We start from the raw sequence: 15520 nt of genomic DNA, 5'->3' as shown, positions 1-15520 counted from the left end.
AAACTGTGTGCATACAAGCCAAGTCATGAAAAAATAATAGTCTAGCTAAGGAAACCAAATGCAGACACAGGGAAGGAAGCTATCTGTCTGGGGCATAGCGAGGACAGGAAAGAGAGAACAACAGACATCAAAACTATTAGCCAGGAAGGCCTGCTTAGAGAATAGAAGATATACAAGTTACTCATGTCAATACTGTCATAGGTTTATACATGGAAAATATAGACGAGAGAGATAAAAAGTTCTCAGTGCATCATGGGACGTCCCTCAGCAGTCTAAGACTATGGCAGTATAACTAAGGGTTGGATAACCACCCCAACTTCAAGATTTATCAAAAAGGAAGGTTTAACCCTGAATTTAAAGGTAAAGGTGGTGTCTGGCTCCTGAACTCACACTGAGAGCTGGTTCCACGAGAGAGGGATCTGCCTCCCATTAACAGTGTGCAATGCTGCAAGATTTGTAATTGATCTGATATCAAGTAAATAAAAAACTAGTATAGATAATACCAATACTGACACTTTTTAAAGAGGTTGTCAAATTTAACATGTTAATGCAAAGAGATTAATCTGTGGAATTAATGTAGTAATGTCCCTCCCTGAGCAGCCACCTTACCATGGTGGAAGGGTTTGCACATCCCAAAGATCATAGGAGCTATGTTGTTGAGGGCTTTATGCCCCAGGTAGGGGTAACCATGGTAAATAGGTCTCTCGGAGAGGGACCAGACCAAGCTTGGCTCAGAGACTCAATGATACACAAAAAAATTGGAGACATGTTTCCCTTGCCTGGACATGGGTTCCAGGCATCACTGGGGTCTCCTTCTGGAGCCAGGCCAGGGAGTGGAGCATGGAGGTGAGTGCCTGGTGGTCGGGCCTTTGCCCATGTGGTCCAGTCAGGCTCAGCATGAAAATGTAACTTGGGTCCCCCACTCATGTGGACTCGCCACATGTGGGAGGGGTGTAGTGCTCGGGTGTGATGTGAGCTGGACAGCAGAACCATGGCAGTCTGATCCCCGGCTGCAGAAGCTAGCTCCATGCAACTTCACCTCTCGGCAGGGGAGGAGCCTGAGCTGGTAAGCAAAGTTGAGTGGTTCCCACTAGATATGGTTGGACTCACCTTAATACACGGTTTCGGCTCTAGAATCAGTGTCTTTAAGAAGGCAGGCCTTGTGCCTACTCATCAAAGAGCAGTTCAGAGTACTCACCCTTTTTGGAGTCCTTGGACGGAATGTTGGAGAACACTCCTACCAGAGACTCTCTCGTTCTGCAAGGGGACTTGTCAGAAAGAGCTTCAACTCCCATCTCCAACAGAGCTTCAACCATGTTCCGAGTGAGGCAGTGGACATTGAGCCTGAGTTGAGGTGACCAGCTGGAGCTGTGGCCGTAAGGACATTGGTGCCTGTCGCAGCAGTAATCCACAAAGTCATTGGTGGACACCAGCATTAAGGGGTACCGTCAAGCTAATTAAGGAGTCCTATCAGGCCTTTTTGGCCCGTGGGTCTCTGAAAGTATGGAGCAGAAGATCAACAAGGGGATCAATGCAGTGTCTGCAGTGATGTGGACTCTGCATTGGTCTGTTATAGTGAAAAAGGAGCTTAGCTGAAAGGCAAAGCTCTCAATTTGCTGGTTGATCTATTTCCTACAATCACTTATGGCAGTGGTTCCCAACTGGGGGTTCCCTAAGGGGGTCCCTCAAATAGCACAGGGGTTCCTGAGGCTTTGAACATTCAGAGCTATTGTGATTATTGTTGACACATTCTTCCTATTTTAATAATAAAACTAAGGCTATATGTTGTTAATTTAACTTTGGCTTTATCGAAGGACAGGACTCAGCCAGAATACATTATTTACGGTGAGAATCTTACTTTTGAAAGCATAAAACCAAGCATGGTTTGAACCCCGAGTGGGGCAGGGAGTCTATGGCTTTATAGTATTTGCATGAAGGGGATCCCCATGAAAAATCGACCAATGGTCACAAGCTGTGGGTAGTGACTGAGAGAATGAGATTGTGAATACAAGCAGCCAAAATGAGTTTCTTCTGCAGTTTAGAGTTGAGTTGCTGCTCCTCCACATTGAGAGGAGCCAGATGAGGTGGTTTAGTAAGAAACCCCCTCACAGACGCCTCCCTGGTGAAGTGTTTCAGGCATGTCCTCCCGGAAGGAAACTGTGGGGAAGACAAGGAGCCGATGAAGAAAAGCTAAAACTGGAGATATATGATCTCTCCTGCTGGTTCACATCGGAACCCTTGCTGTAGTCTCAGCTGAAGACTTTTCAAGGCATATTTGGGAGAGAAAGAGGTCCAAAAGGACAATTCCTGGTCAACAATAACCTCAAAAGTCCCTGTAGTACTGAAAGCCAAGTTGGTATCATCCATTAATCGTATTATTCTTCCATATTGTTACTTTTCTGTTGAGCCACATTTCTGGGGCGTAAACATGCCCCAAAACTCATCAAAGTTGGCAACCCCTTCCAAGGCAATGCATAACATTTCATATTTTGGGGTGCTCGGGGTCCAATAGTGGACAAATGTTAACACCTTCCAGTTGGGTCCTTAGGCAAGACCCTTAATGCTACTGCCCAACCATTGTAAGTCGCTTTGGATAAAAGCATCTGCTAAATTACTGTAATGTAATGTAATGCTCATGCATGTTTGGGAACAGTTGTCTTAACAGTGCCACTTATTGTGAATGCCCCAAAACTGCACTTTCTCTATCTTTATGAAATTTAGTACACATATTCTACATGCCACCACAGATGAAATAAAATAAAAATTAAATAAAAAAAAAAAAAAAATCCTATTGAATGCTTTCTCAAACGAGCTGGATTTCAGTGGAAGCTGTTAGCCCCACCTACTTGCAACAGCAAGTGACAACCTGAGTGAGGTCCTACTTCTCAATGATTAACCCATAGAGTTACAAGTGCTTCACATGTCAAACCCTTTTAATGATACCATAGCATAAAACTTAAATTCCTTTGTCAAACATATCTGTGGCAAGTACTAATGCGACTCCACCAAACAGGAAGTCCTCTTAACTAATCCTCACTAAACTTGGCATGGTTGATTAGAGTCAGCATTTGAACTATGCTGCATGCAAATATTCACTGTAGATTTAAAAAAAAAGCCCCTTAAATGCCTTCTAGAACATTTCAGTTAACCAGACCTGAAAACTAAATCGAAAGTGGATGGAATTTGTTAATACCTAGCCTCTTGGAATAAGTCGAACAGAAAGTCAGCTATACAGGAAAAAGTTTGATTTATTTGCTATTAATTACATCATTGCATTTACATTTACATTTTAACTAAAAGATTTCATTGTACTGCCCTCAAATTTAGGAAAACCACTCAGGTTCCTCATTGAATGTTTCACCATCACACACTGTAATGAAACCGTTGAGTTAAAAAGTCAAACAAATAGGTCTGATAAGTAAACTTAACTAAGGAGTTTTGGGGTTGAGTTAACCTAAATTGAAAGGTAATTTAAAGTAGAAACTTAAAGAGCGCAATCCTATGTTTTGCTCTTTAAATTCCGGTTTTGTTTTGTTTTGTTTTTTTGTTTGTTTGTTTTTTCAACCTGTCCTGTCCACCATGAGTATGCTGTAATGTGCCAAACAAATTTGTTTTGCTAAGGGGAGGCTTACGTATATAAGGCTCCTCTTGATAATCTGATTAATTAATTTATTTATTTACTTTGAATCATAGAATATATGTAACCTTGCTGGACCTGACCGGAGGGGACAGAAAAAGAAGGAAGACAGCAAAAAGAAGCAAAAAGAGAAAGCAAAAAAAAGAAAGAGGAGACAAAAATAACACACACAGAAGGCAACAACCCTTCAATCCACACTATCACCAGACAACAAACTGCTGCAACTGTACATAAATATACCTACGGGTTTTACAAAGAAAAACAGAGCTACTAGTGGTTAAGAGTTCTTAAATAATAACCAAATCAAAAAGACATATCACAAACATATCACAACAACAACCAGAAACTAACTAAACTAAACTAAACTAAATTATCACCATCCATCCATTTTCTTCCACTTATCCGGAGTCAGGTCACGGGGGTAGCTGCCTAAGCAGGGAAACCCAGACTTCCCTCTCCCCGGCCACATTCACCAGCTCATCCGGAGGGATTCCGAGGCGTTCCCAGGCCAGCTGAGAGATGTAGTCCGTCCAGCGTGTCCTGGGTCTGCCCCAGGGCCTCTTTCCGGTGGGACGTGCCCGGAACACCTCACCAGGGAGGCGTCCAGGAGGCATCCTAACCAGATGCCCGAGCCACCTCATCTGGCTCCTCTCGATCTGGACCCTCCCAGATCACCAAGCTTCTCACCCTATCTCTAAGGGAGAGCCTGGCCACCCTGCGGAGAAAACTCATTTTGGCCGCTTGTATTCACAATCTCGTTCTTTCGGTCATTACCCACAGCTCATGACCATAGGTGAGGGTAGGAATGTAGATCGACCGGTAAATCGAGAGCTTTGCCTTTTGGCTCAGCTCCCTCTTCACCACGACAGACCGATGCAGAGTCCACATCACTGTGGACGCCGCACCGATCCGCCTGTCGATCTCCCGCTCCATCCTTCCCTCACTCGTGAACAAGACCCAGAGATACGTGAACTCCTCCAATTGGGGCACTAAATTATCTCTTAGAGTATAAACCCACTGGACAACTCAGTGACTGTGTAAGCATGCAGAGGATGAGGAATAAGGAGTGATCAGTGTTAAGCAGTGATGAGTGAGATTGTGCAACTGCGACAACGCCTCTACGGAGGCTAGAGGCAGACCCCACCCCGAAGACAACCCAGCCCCACCCGGAAGGTGGCAGAGAAGAGCCCCAGCCAGAGCCCCATGTGGTCTCGAGACACAGGCCGCAGTGGGCCAAGATCGGCAGTCGCAGGCCCCGCCAGGGACCGGCCATCCAGGGCGGCCTGAGCGAAGGGTCCAGGGCCCAAGGCCTAGTACTGTACTTCCTTTGTTTTCACTTGCTACGATGAACTGCATGTGGAAAATGAGCATCTATTCCTGGTTTCCTTTGTGTTAGAGGTTGATGGAGAACTACACCTTCAGTTTCATGCTTCAGCTGGAGGGATTAAACGTCAAAGATTCTGCCATGTACCCAGTCTATTACCCAGTTACTATGTGAGTCCACGTGGACAGGAATCAATCCAGCATTTTCACAAACCTCTTTATTTACTATAGATCGATCCTTTCCGTAGGCCTCAGATCAGCGTCTGCCAGAAACAAGCAGAATGACATTCTTCCGCTCTGAGCCCCGCCTTCCCCTGATGTGGGCTGCCTCTGATTGGTCAACTGCTGGGAGTAGTTGTTGGTAGTGCACACTATTTTCATTATAGAAACGCCAGCAGAACTCGTAAACAAATCACAAAGTAATATAAATATTCAGTAAACAATGTAAACACAAAAGCCGTACATGTTCGAGCCCGAATCAGACCCTGAAAACAAGTGTGAACAATTCAGCATTATATCGAGTGTGTGATTCAGTCATTTCTCACACATTTGGGACCACTACCCACACAGTGCTCATGATTATGACCTTTGACAGATACGTGGCCATCTGTAATCCTCTGTGTTATGCTGCCATAATGACTAAAGCAATGTTGATCAAGCTGACAGTTTCTGCCTGGGGGACATCACTGGTTTTGGTCGTGATCCTGCTGGGTCTGACCATACGGGTGAACCGATGCAGGATTCCGATTACAAACCCTTACTGTGACAATGCCTCGTTGTTTAAGCTGTCCTGTGAGAGTGTCGTCATAAATAACATCTATGATCTGACTTTCAGTGTGGTCCTGTCAACATCACCTGTGGCTGAAGTGGTGGCTTTCCACCACTTTATCCAACACTCCAGAATAAAGTAGTCCCTAACTACATGGAGGACTTTCAATGCTCACGTTGGTAATGATGAGTACCAGGAGACTCTAGGCCACATATAAATGGTGTCGTCAGTCTTGAACACTTAGGTCAAGAGAGGGGCGGAGTTGTCAACTGATCACCATCTGGTGGGGAGTTGGCACAAATGGTGGGAAAGGCTGCTGGTTAAGCCTGGTAGGTCTGCTGGAAATGTCTGACAGTCCCCTGCAGAACGAGCTTCAACCATGTCTGGGCGAGGCAGTGAACACTGAGTCAGAGTAGGCTGTGTCATAATATCTTTGGGAGTGTTGGTTTAACTAGCGCTAGGTTTAAATAACTCTTTTCTTCTTCTTAATTATAATCTTTCGGTCAGTGATACAAACAGGTCACGTATAGAGAGTCACATATACAAATAAACTGACAATCATTTGCAATAAAACTGCTCATGCTTAGGGTTGTTTAGGTAATGCATATGCTCCTGACCATAATTGTGGGTAAGGACGTCAACCAAGTGGCAAACTGAGAGATCTCACCCACTGCCATTAGAATTCTGAATGTACATCATTTATTTTGAAACACAATTTTACATTATATTAGAATAAGCAGGTGTAGAAAATGGATGGAATTGAAATTTATTCAGTGTGTTCAAGTGAAAAATATCTGTTCTTCCTGCTTTTAAGCCAATTCATAAAGAAAACTGAGAGTCGATTGACTTTGTTTAGAGTTGTTTCCATGACAGTTTCTATGGACACCTGCATGATGTGACGTTATGTATGCACCGCCCACATGAACCCCTTCCTTTTTAAATGAATAACACAGAGCTTGTGATCTGTGGCCATCGGTTACTTGGTGTATGATTGATCCATGTAAGAAGACAAGAAAAGCTGTAGATTTATTCTCTTTTATAATGAATGAAGTTGGTAAAAAATGTCTTAACTAATCTAAAAATTGTAGATAAGCTGTTTTCTGTTGTTAAACTGTATTTCCTTTTTCATTTGCAATGATTAACTGCTTTTATCTGTTACAAATGATGGAAAGACCCTATGTGGAAAATGAGCTTCCACTTATGGTTTCCTTTTTATTTCAGGTTGATGGAGAACTACACCTTCAATAGTTTCATCCTGCAGGTGGAGGGGTTATACGTCAAAGATTCTGCCATGTACCCAGTCTTTTTCCTTCTCCTATTCTTCTACTTGTTCATTATGATAGTCAATTTGGGCATTATCATCCTGATTTTCATTGATAAAAACCTCCATCAGCCCATGTATCTTTTGTTTTGCAGCATGACATTTAATGACATCCTTGGAAATTCTGTCGTGTTGCCTCATGTGTTGGTAAATATCCTGCTGCCTCCATCTGAACGACTGATCAGTTACATTGAGTGTGTGGTTCAGGCTTTTATTTCTCACATATTTGGGACCACTACCCACACAGTGCTCATGATTATGGCCTTTGACAGGTATGTGGCCATCTGTAATCCTTTGCGTTATGCTGCCATAATGACTAAAGCAATGTTGATCAAGCTGACAGTGTTTGCTTGGGGGACACCACTGGTTTTGGTCGGGATCCTGCTGGGTTTGACCATACGGCTGAACCGATGCAGGACTTTGATTGCAAACCTATACTGTGACAATGCTGCATTGTTTAAGCTGTCCTGTGAGAGTGTTGTCATTAATAACATCTACGGTCTGACTTTCACTGCGGTCCTGTTCTCAGCCTCTATCGGCAGCATCGTTATCACTTATACTAAGATCACTGTCGTCTGTCTGACCAGTAAAAGCAAATCTTTAAACAAGAGAGCCTTGAAGACCTGCAGCACTCATCTCTTTGTGTATATGATTATGATTGTTTGTGGAATGGTCAATATTGTTCTGCATCGCTTCCCTCAGTTTACAAATGAGAGAAAAATATTTACTATCTTGTTTTGCATCATCCCCAGCAGCCTCAACCCCATTGTTTATGGGGTTCAGTCAACAGAGATAAAGAGTTTTTTTTAAAGATGTTCTCATCCAGAAAAGTATTTTCAACCTTATGATGGTTATTGAGACATGTCAAAACATAATGTAGAAAATAGCAACCTCTTTTAAGTAAACAACATACAAGAGAACAAAAAATCAATATTGTGCAAAACTTAATTTCTTTCATTAATTGAACTTAAAAGGGGAAACTAATTTATTCTATAGACCCATTGCATGCAATCCAATTTGGCTGGTAAATAAAGTTAGCATCTCCACAAAGCTTTTCTACTAAATTAAGCATGAAGTGCTCTAAAATCTCCTGGTAGACGCTGCGTGACGTTGTCTAGTGTTCAGGAGTGGCTGGACTAAAGGAATATGACGTGAAGTCCAGGTCCAGGATCCATCTGTGTGTGGTGGCTCTGGAAGCTCTAACTCCAGCCTCAGTCTACTCCTTGTGAAGCTTCCCCACATTTTTGAATGGCCTTTTCCTGATCATCTTCACCAGGCTGCTTTATCCCTGCAGGTTGTTTACACTTTGTCCTTCCACTCAGCTTTTTTTTGACATGCTTCGATGCAGCACTTTGAGAGTATCCAGCTTCTTCTGCAATCTCCTGTTGAGGCTTTCCCTCCTTGTGGAGGGAGTCATTGATGGTTTTCAGCCCAGCTGTAAGGTCAGCAACCTTCCCCGTGATGCAGCGATATTCAATTTTTTAGTTTCACCTGTGTGTCCTTTTTTTGTCCCGGTCTTATAATCTAGATAAATGTTAAAGTGTCAGAATATGACATAAATATTTAAGAAGATTCTCACCTTTAAATTCTCACCTTAAACCTCTAACAGAAATACACAGTGTGCATCTATAAAGGGAAAATGTAAACATTTCTGTCTCTAAATGCCTCTTTCTTTTTGGTGTTGCACAGTGTGTGGTTGTATAGTGGGAATTCATTGCTTGGTTTTAAGCCTTCATTGTTTGCATGTATAAAAACAAATCTATCAAATCAAAGTATAGTCATTGAGCATTTGTCACACCACTGATCTGAACTCTGTTAATGGACTTTGAGCTTGTCTTACATTTTCAACATCCCCTTCTTCGGACCTAAGGGTTTGTTTAACTGGCACCAGTACAGTACACCATGGTCACTGGTGTACTGGTGCCAGATAAAAAAAATGACTTGCATTTTAGGTGCACAACCGAAATCTCTGAAATTTCAACCTTGAGTTTATTCTTAAGAAATCCTATAAAAATCTTCGAAAAGCTAACACACACATATAAGTATTTTTTTTATCTAGATTATTCACATTGTTTGGTATAAAATTCAGTGTTGATTTAAAACTGATTCATTAAAAAAATATTGTATTAAAAGTACCATACTGGCAAAAGATCAGAAAATTTTGGTTTAAAAACACTTTGGTAGAACCAAAAAAGCTATTTTAATAGCAGTTTTCCTTTACATAGTAGCAGTTACAATATTTCTTGTAAATCTCCATTTAAACAATAATGTAGTAAAATCAAGTATATATGACAAAGAAGGATGGAAATTTTGGGATTAATTAGTGGTGAAGGTGCAAAGTCAGCAGTATGAATTTAAAACTGAATCAAGCTGTTTTCTTCTTAACACAGAATGAATATCTGATGGTGAATTTTAAGCATCAAGTGTGTTTACCTGCTGCAACACAAAGAAAGCAGAATTTTAACTTCAGTACTGATATGAGGGAGGAAGAGATTTTTTAATTGAAAAATAAATGTAATGACCTGAAATTTATCCAGTTAAGCTACAATTTGAAATTTATCTTAAAATTCTCCTCATGACACATAAGCAGGAGATTAAGTGAGATCTGACCAGTAAGAAGGCAAGTTTTAAAAAGGTTTTAACAACATAATAAAACCTAAAATCTTAAAATGAAACACTTTAAAATTTCTGTTGTAATTCTGTTGAACTGTCGGTTAGTCAGGAATAAGTTTTCATCAAGTATATTTCCTTGTGTGGAGATGTTGACAGACACTTATTAAGGTGATGCTGCAGCAGCACATCTACAGAAGGTCTCAGTGGCTTAGACACAAAAGTCTATTTCCACCAGCAAGTTACACCATTCCCAGCAAGTACCACCATCCCCAGCAAGTACCACCACGCCCAGCAAGTACTACCATCCCCAGCAAATAAAACCAACCCTCCAGGAAGTACTACCATCCACAGCCAATCCAACCATCCCCAGGCAATATCACTATCCCCAGCATGCTCTAACATCCCCAGCCAGTACCAACATCCCCAAACATGTACCACAAAGCTGACCCAGTCCCACCATTCCCAGCTGTGGACCACCACCCCGAGGCAGTATCACCATTCCCAGCCCGTCCCAATATAACCATCCAGTCACACCATGCCCAGGTGAGTACCATCATTCCCTACCAGTCCCACCATCCCCAGGAGGTACCACCATTCCCATCCAGTCCCAAAATCACCAGCTAGTACCACCATCCCCAAACAAGTACCACCATCCTCAGGCAAGTACCACCATCCTCAGGCAAGTACCACCATTCCGAACCAGTCCCACCCTCCCCAGCAATTCCCATCATCCCCAGTCACTTTACCCCCTGCGAGGACCACCATTCCTAGGAAGGACCACCACTCCCAGCCATTCCCAACATCACCAGGTAGCACCACCATCCCCAGCTGAGTAGCAACATCCCCAGCCAGTACCAGCATTTACAGCCAGTACCACCATCCCCAGCCAGTCCCATCATCCATAGGGTAGCACAGTGGTCCCTGGTTAATCGTGGGAGATATGTTCTAAAGATAACCTAGGCAAAATCCGCGAAGTAGTCAGCTTTATTTTTTACAATTATTATAGATATTTTAAGGCTGTAAAACCCCTCACTACACACTTTATACACTTTTCTCAGACAGACATTAACATTTTCACACATTTCTCTCGTGTTTAAACACCCTCAAAGTTCAAACCATCATAGAAAAGCAAGACCAGCATTATAGAATAGTAGAGTACTTTTGTTACGACTTTCAGAAACTCATTAAACAAGCAGAAGTTGAGGCCTAGGGGGGGTGACCTGTGTTGGTTATTATTATGGTCACATGATGAGGTGTGTTTCCCTCTCAGATGAGAACAACCTTTATAAAAATACAACAGCTGTTCAGTCAGGTGCCAGACAGTTGACTGCTGGATGTTCAGTAGATGAAGAAAACAAAGACCAGGTAATCTTTAAATTCTGTAAAACTGTGTTGCAAACGTGCTTCATCCGCACAGCTGATCTTCATTTTCACACTCTCGTGGTTTAGACTTCCCCCTTTTCTTTCAACATTCACACTATATGTGATTAGTTTTAATATCCTGGACCTTTTAGAGAAATTTGTGTACGTGATTCATGAGAACTGTTTTTGATATTTTTTGGTTTCAGGCTGATGGAAAACTACACCTTCAACAGTTATACCTTGCAGATCACGAAGGCTTCCATGTACCCCATCTTTTTTCTTCTCCTTTTCTGCTACCTCTTTATCCTGATAACTAATGTGGGTATTATTGTTTTAGTTGTCATTGACAAGAATCTCCGTCAGCCCATGTATTTACTGCTTTGTAACCTGTCAGTTAACGACATAATCGGTAATACATACATGTTGCCTCGTTTGATGTACGATGTTGTGCAGCCTCCTTCTGAGCGTCTCATCAGTTATTATGAGTGTGTGGTTCAGGCTTTCATTTGTCACATATTTGGTACCACTTCTCACACAGTGCTCATGATTATGGCCTTTGACAGATACATGGCCATCTGCAATCCGCTGCGTTACGCGGCAATAATGACCAACAAAATGTTAATGAAGCTCACAGTTTCTGCCTGGGGGGTGGCCGTTGTTTTGGTTGGGATCCTGCTAGGTCTGACCATACGGCTGAACCGATGCAGGACTCTGATTGAAAACCCTTACTGTGACAATGCCTCGTTGTTTAAGCTGTCCTGTGAGAGTGTCATCATTAACAACGTCTATGGTCTGACTTTCACTGTGGTCCTGTTAACATCGTCTATCGGCAGCATAGTTCTCACCTACACTAAGATTACAGTCATCTGTCTGACCAGTAAGAACAAGACCCTGAACAGTAAAGCCTTGAAGACCTGCAGCACTCATCTCTTCGTCTATATGATCATGTTTGTATGTGGAAAGGTCCATATCTTGCTGCATCGCTTTCCTCAGTACATCGAGTACAGAAGAGTGTCTGCCATTTTGTTTCACATCATGCCCGGCACCTTCAACCCCATCATCTATGGACTTCAGTCCAAGGAGATGAAAAAGTTTCTGTCAAGGTCCTTCCGATCTAGAAAGGTTTTAGCAACATAATAATGTACCTGATAATCGATTAGGTCTGTGAATATTTTGATGTGCAGTCAATATAATGTGTAGGACATGAAATTTTTTTTAGATCATTTAATTTTCCTTTAACTTAAAATTTTAATTTTCCAACTTTTAAACATGTATGAATGTTGGGATGTAATCTATATGCATGAATAGGATGAAAAACACGTGTGACTTATGTGACGAAGTTTAAGGAATGCTGCAATGAGATTTCTGGAAAAGAACTGTTGGCAAAGTTCATTTAAAGATTTAAGAAATATAAAGAACTCTTTTTTTTCATGAAAAAATTTCCAGGAAGTAGTAAAATGTCTCTGTTTCAACATCTCTTAGGTGTATGTTGATTTGGAGATCACTGAGTTTTTATTTACATTTTAAACAGCAGATTTTACCTCATGCATTCTGACTAAGAGGCCTCACCTTGTCAAAACAAACAAAAACTTTGTTTTCTCGAGAGAAGTGACAAATTGAAAGCAAAACTATTTATTTAATTTAAAGAGACGAGGATAAAAATGTGGTTGTAAAAGAAGTTGATAGTATCAATTATGTGGTTAACAGTCCTGACATAAGGTTTTTATTTAATCTGACATTACAGACAGAGTGATAATTCAATCAGACGAACCAACTGGTGACTTATAATCCAAGTCAGTTTTGATTTTTAGAACACTGAATGTTTTTTTTGTTTGTTTGTTTTTGTTTGTTTTTTTTTCTCCAAAATCTGTGGCGGTAAATGATCAAAACTGGCATTTAAACAGTTAATTCTTCATACAAATAATTAAAGTTATAAATTATATAAATCAAAAGACAAAACTTTGAATGGAAATAAACATTAAATGTATAAATCTTTTATGATTTTATTGCTGCTTCGACTTTAAATTACAAATCTTGTACTGAACAATCCCAGCATAACGGCTTTACCATCAAACATTTTCCTGTTTGTTATTGTTGTAAATGAAACGTGAAGAGGAGGAGAAAATGTCTCATGGCTCAGACTGATGCCCCAGCAGGTTAAGGAACAGTTGAGTGGCTCCACCTGCTGGTCACATGACTCAACTGCAACTCAACTTCATCAGGGAACATCAGACACTTTTATTAGTCCCTCAGTGAGGAGATTTCAGAGGGAAACAGTCAAAGCAAAGAGGATCCAAACAGGAAGTAACAAGAATCCGACAACACAGAGTTCAAATCTGTCTTCTGGAGTTGATTCTTTATCCTTTTATTACAGTCGCTGACAGAGAAAGTGCAGCATTAGTGCAACTGATGTAAAGAATGATTTGCTGCTCAGCAGGTGTTAAAATGAGGCAAAAACAAGCTCAGATAGACGACAGCAGAATATATTCCACTGTGTCAGTGTGAAAGCTTCAGACCGAAGGAGGAGTTTTTAACACAACTTTCCATCAGGATCTGGTTGAATGGTAAGAAAACCATGAAAACATACAGCAGAGCATTTGGTCAACAAGCTAGCTCCTCCACTCAGCTGCTGAGGGTCTTGTAGCTGAGCCACTGGAGATATTCAGAAATGGGAGAAATTGTCGACACAGATCAATGCAACACAACTTTTGATTTTCAGACGTTTGGTTTGTTTTAGGTTTAGGTTTTTTTTAGGAGGAGAAACTTGCCAAGGTTTGGTTGAATAATAACATGGAATAATAAAGAGAACCAGGTTGACATCAGTCTGAATCCCATTCATACTAATTAATGGAAAGAAATAGTTTCATGTTCTCTGATGAAGCTGAGTTGCAGTGGAGTCATGTGACCAGCAGGTGAAGCCACTCACATTAAAGAGAAAAAGATTATGTTTGTAACCTGTCATTTCTCTGAATGAAACACATTGAACTTTTTCTTTATTTTCTTTTTCTCTTTTAATTTTTTTAATAAAGACAATCCAAAAATCGCCCTCTATAACTGCCACCCTTCTGTCATGGCTGCAAAATGGTCTAAAAGTCTGTGTGAGATAAAATCACAGACACTAAAATGATTATTAAACTGAAGGTTCTGCTTCCTGAGGCCAAACTGGGAGCCGGTTCCACAGAGAGGGTCTGCTCTGCTATGTGTTCTCATGGTTTTCTTACCATTCAAAGAGATCCTGATGGAAAGTTAAAAACTCTGTCCTCCTTCAGTCTGTCCTCCTTCATGAAAGGTTTTGTCTTTTAACGGATAAAATATCGACACATAGCTGAAATGTTTCACCGCGACGTCTCAGAGTGAAATAATTAGTGGTAATAACTGACGAATTTCTGATGGTAATTAATCGTGTTTCCTTGAACAAATCCTGACATGCTGCTGATATCAGGCCCAATAACCTTTGGAGGGCCCCGGACCCCAGGTTGGGAACCACTGGACTAAACTATTGTGTGCTGTTTGAAAGGAGAGAGGGGGGCTCCAAAGTTACAGAGCAGGAGATTTCTGCTGTAACCCATCAGACTTCCCTGCGTTGTTCGGTTTAAGCACATAAAAGCCCCAACATGATCACAATGCTAACATTCAACCTCAACGCCCACTGAGAAGGGCTACAAACTAGTCTGAGTGTGAGCAGCAGGTCCCGCTAACCTGCATCACTTGTACTGAAACTTTGCCCGTCTTTCTTTCAAAGCAGCAAAGTGATCAATAACTCTGTGATTGAAGTCCGGCTGCTCCTGACTCATTCCCTCTCTGTGGAGAGCATGGCCGGAGCACTTACACCCTCCTGGCCCGCTGCAGAAACACCACTCTGCTTCAAAATGGAAATGGAAAATGAGTCCTGGAGGTTGTTTCTCAGTAAAACCTGGTTCAGTGCTGGAGCACCACAGCAGCCTCTAAACTCAGGGTTCTCATACAGAAGAGCCAGTTCTGCTCTGGGCTTTGGCTTGTTCAGCATGCGGAACGTCCTCACGGCGGCATTCAGAGCCTCGGTGGGAAATGTGCAGCAATGCTGCTCCAACTTCGGTACTTCCAGCAGCGCAGAGCTAACACGGCACTCGGTGAAGGAGAAGCTCTTTCTGGTCTGAGTCAGGACTGTGTCCCAGAATTCTTTACAGTGTCTCTGCTCCTGGTCTTCCACGGCTCTCCTTGGTCCTGAAGCTTCTTGCTGCTGCTGTTGAGACAAATCTGAGGCCAGACCAACAACTTCTGTTAGTATATCTAAATATCAAATATTTAAAAAAAAGTTATTTTTTAACAATTCTATTCTAGCTCTACTACTTTTATCATTAAGACAAAGTTTCTTTTGAGAAGAATCATGACCTGGTTTGACCTTACTGCCTCACACTGCAGCTGATGCTCTGGAGGCCATGTTTGATGAAACTGCATTAATGTCCTTCTGCTGCAGTTTCTGGTACAACATGTCAGCATGAGGCAGGATTTGTGT

The 15520-nt window shown here is 41.7% G+C and overlaps 2 protein-coding genes across 3 annotated transcripts; both read left to right on the top strand.

The window, feature by feature from the left end:
• Nucleotides 1–6951: 6951 nt before the first annotated feature.
• On the top strand, nucleotides 6952–7867 carry LOC121654845 (putative gustatory receptor clone PTE03). The gene has a single exon (XM_042009183.1). It carries the CDS (start codon nucleotides 6955–6957, stop codon nucleotides 7858–7860), a length of 906 nt encoding a protein of 301 aa, XP_041865117.1. The 5' UTR covers nucleotides 6952–6954; the 3' UTR covers nucleotides 7861–7867.
• A 3362-nt stretch (nucleotides 7868–11229) lies between these two features.
• On the top strand, nucleotides 11230–12698 carry LOC121654836 (olfactory receptor 146-like). Of its 2 annotated transcripts, XM_042009174.1 has the most exons (2): nucleotides 11236–12122; nucleotides 12680–12698. In XM_042009174.1, the coding sequence occupies exons 1-2, from the start codon at nucleotides 11236–11238 to the stop codon at nucleotides 12696–12698; spliced, it is 906 nt and encodes a 301-aa protein (XP_041865108.1). The 2 variants fall into 2 exon arrangements, with proteins under 2 accessions (XP_041865109.1, XP_041865108.1); XM_042009175.1 differs by lacking the exon at nucleotides 12680–12698 and having other exon boundaries at nucleotides 11230–12162.
• The last annotated feature ends 2822 nt before the right edge of the window (nucleotides 12699–15520 follow it).

Source organism: Melanotaenia boesemani, chromosome 15 (genome assembly GCF_017639745.1).
Source record: "Melanotaenia boesemani isolate fMelBoe1 chromosome 15, fMelBoe1.pri, whole genome shotgun sequence".
In the NCBI taxonomy this organism is placed as follows: Eukaryota; Metazoa; Chordata; class Actinopteri; order Atheriniformes; family Melanotaeniidae; genus Melanotaenia; species Melanotaenia boesemani.
Note: the sequence above shows the minus strand (reverse complement) of the source record. Positions and strands in the feature narration are given on the sequence as shown.

Bases quoted from the DNA above. Each gene is read 5' to 3' on its own strand.
- LOC121654836 (XM_042009175.1), top strand. From the start codon at position 11,236: ATGGAAAACTACACCTTCAACAGTTATACCTTGCAGATCACGAAGGCT.
- LOC121654845 (XM_042009183.1), top strand. From the start codon at position 6,955: ATGGAGAACTACACCTTCAATAGTTTCATCCTGCAGGTGGAGGGGTTA.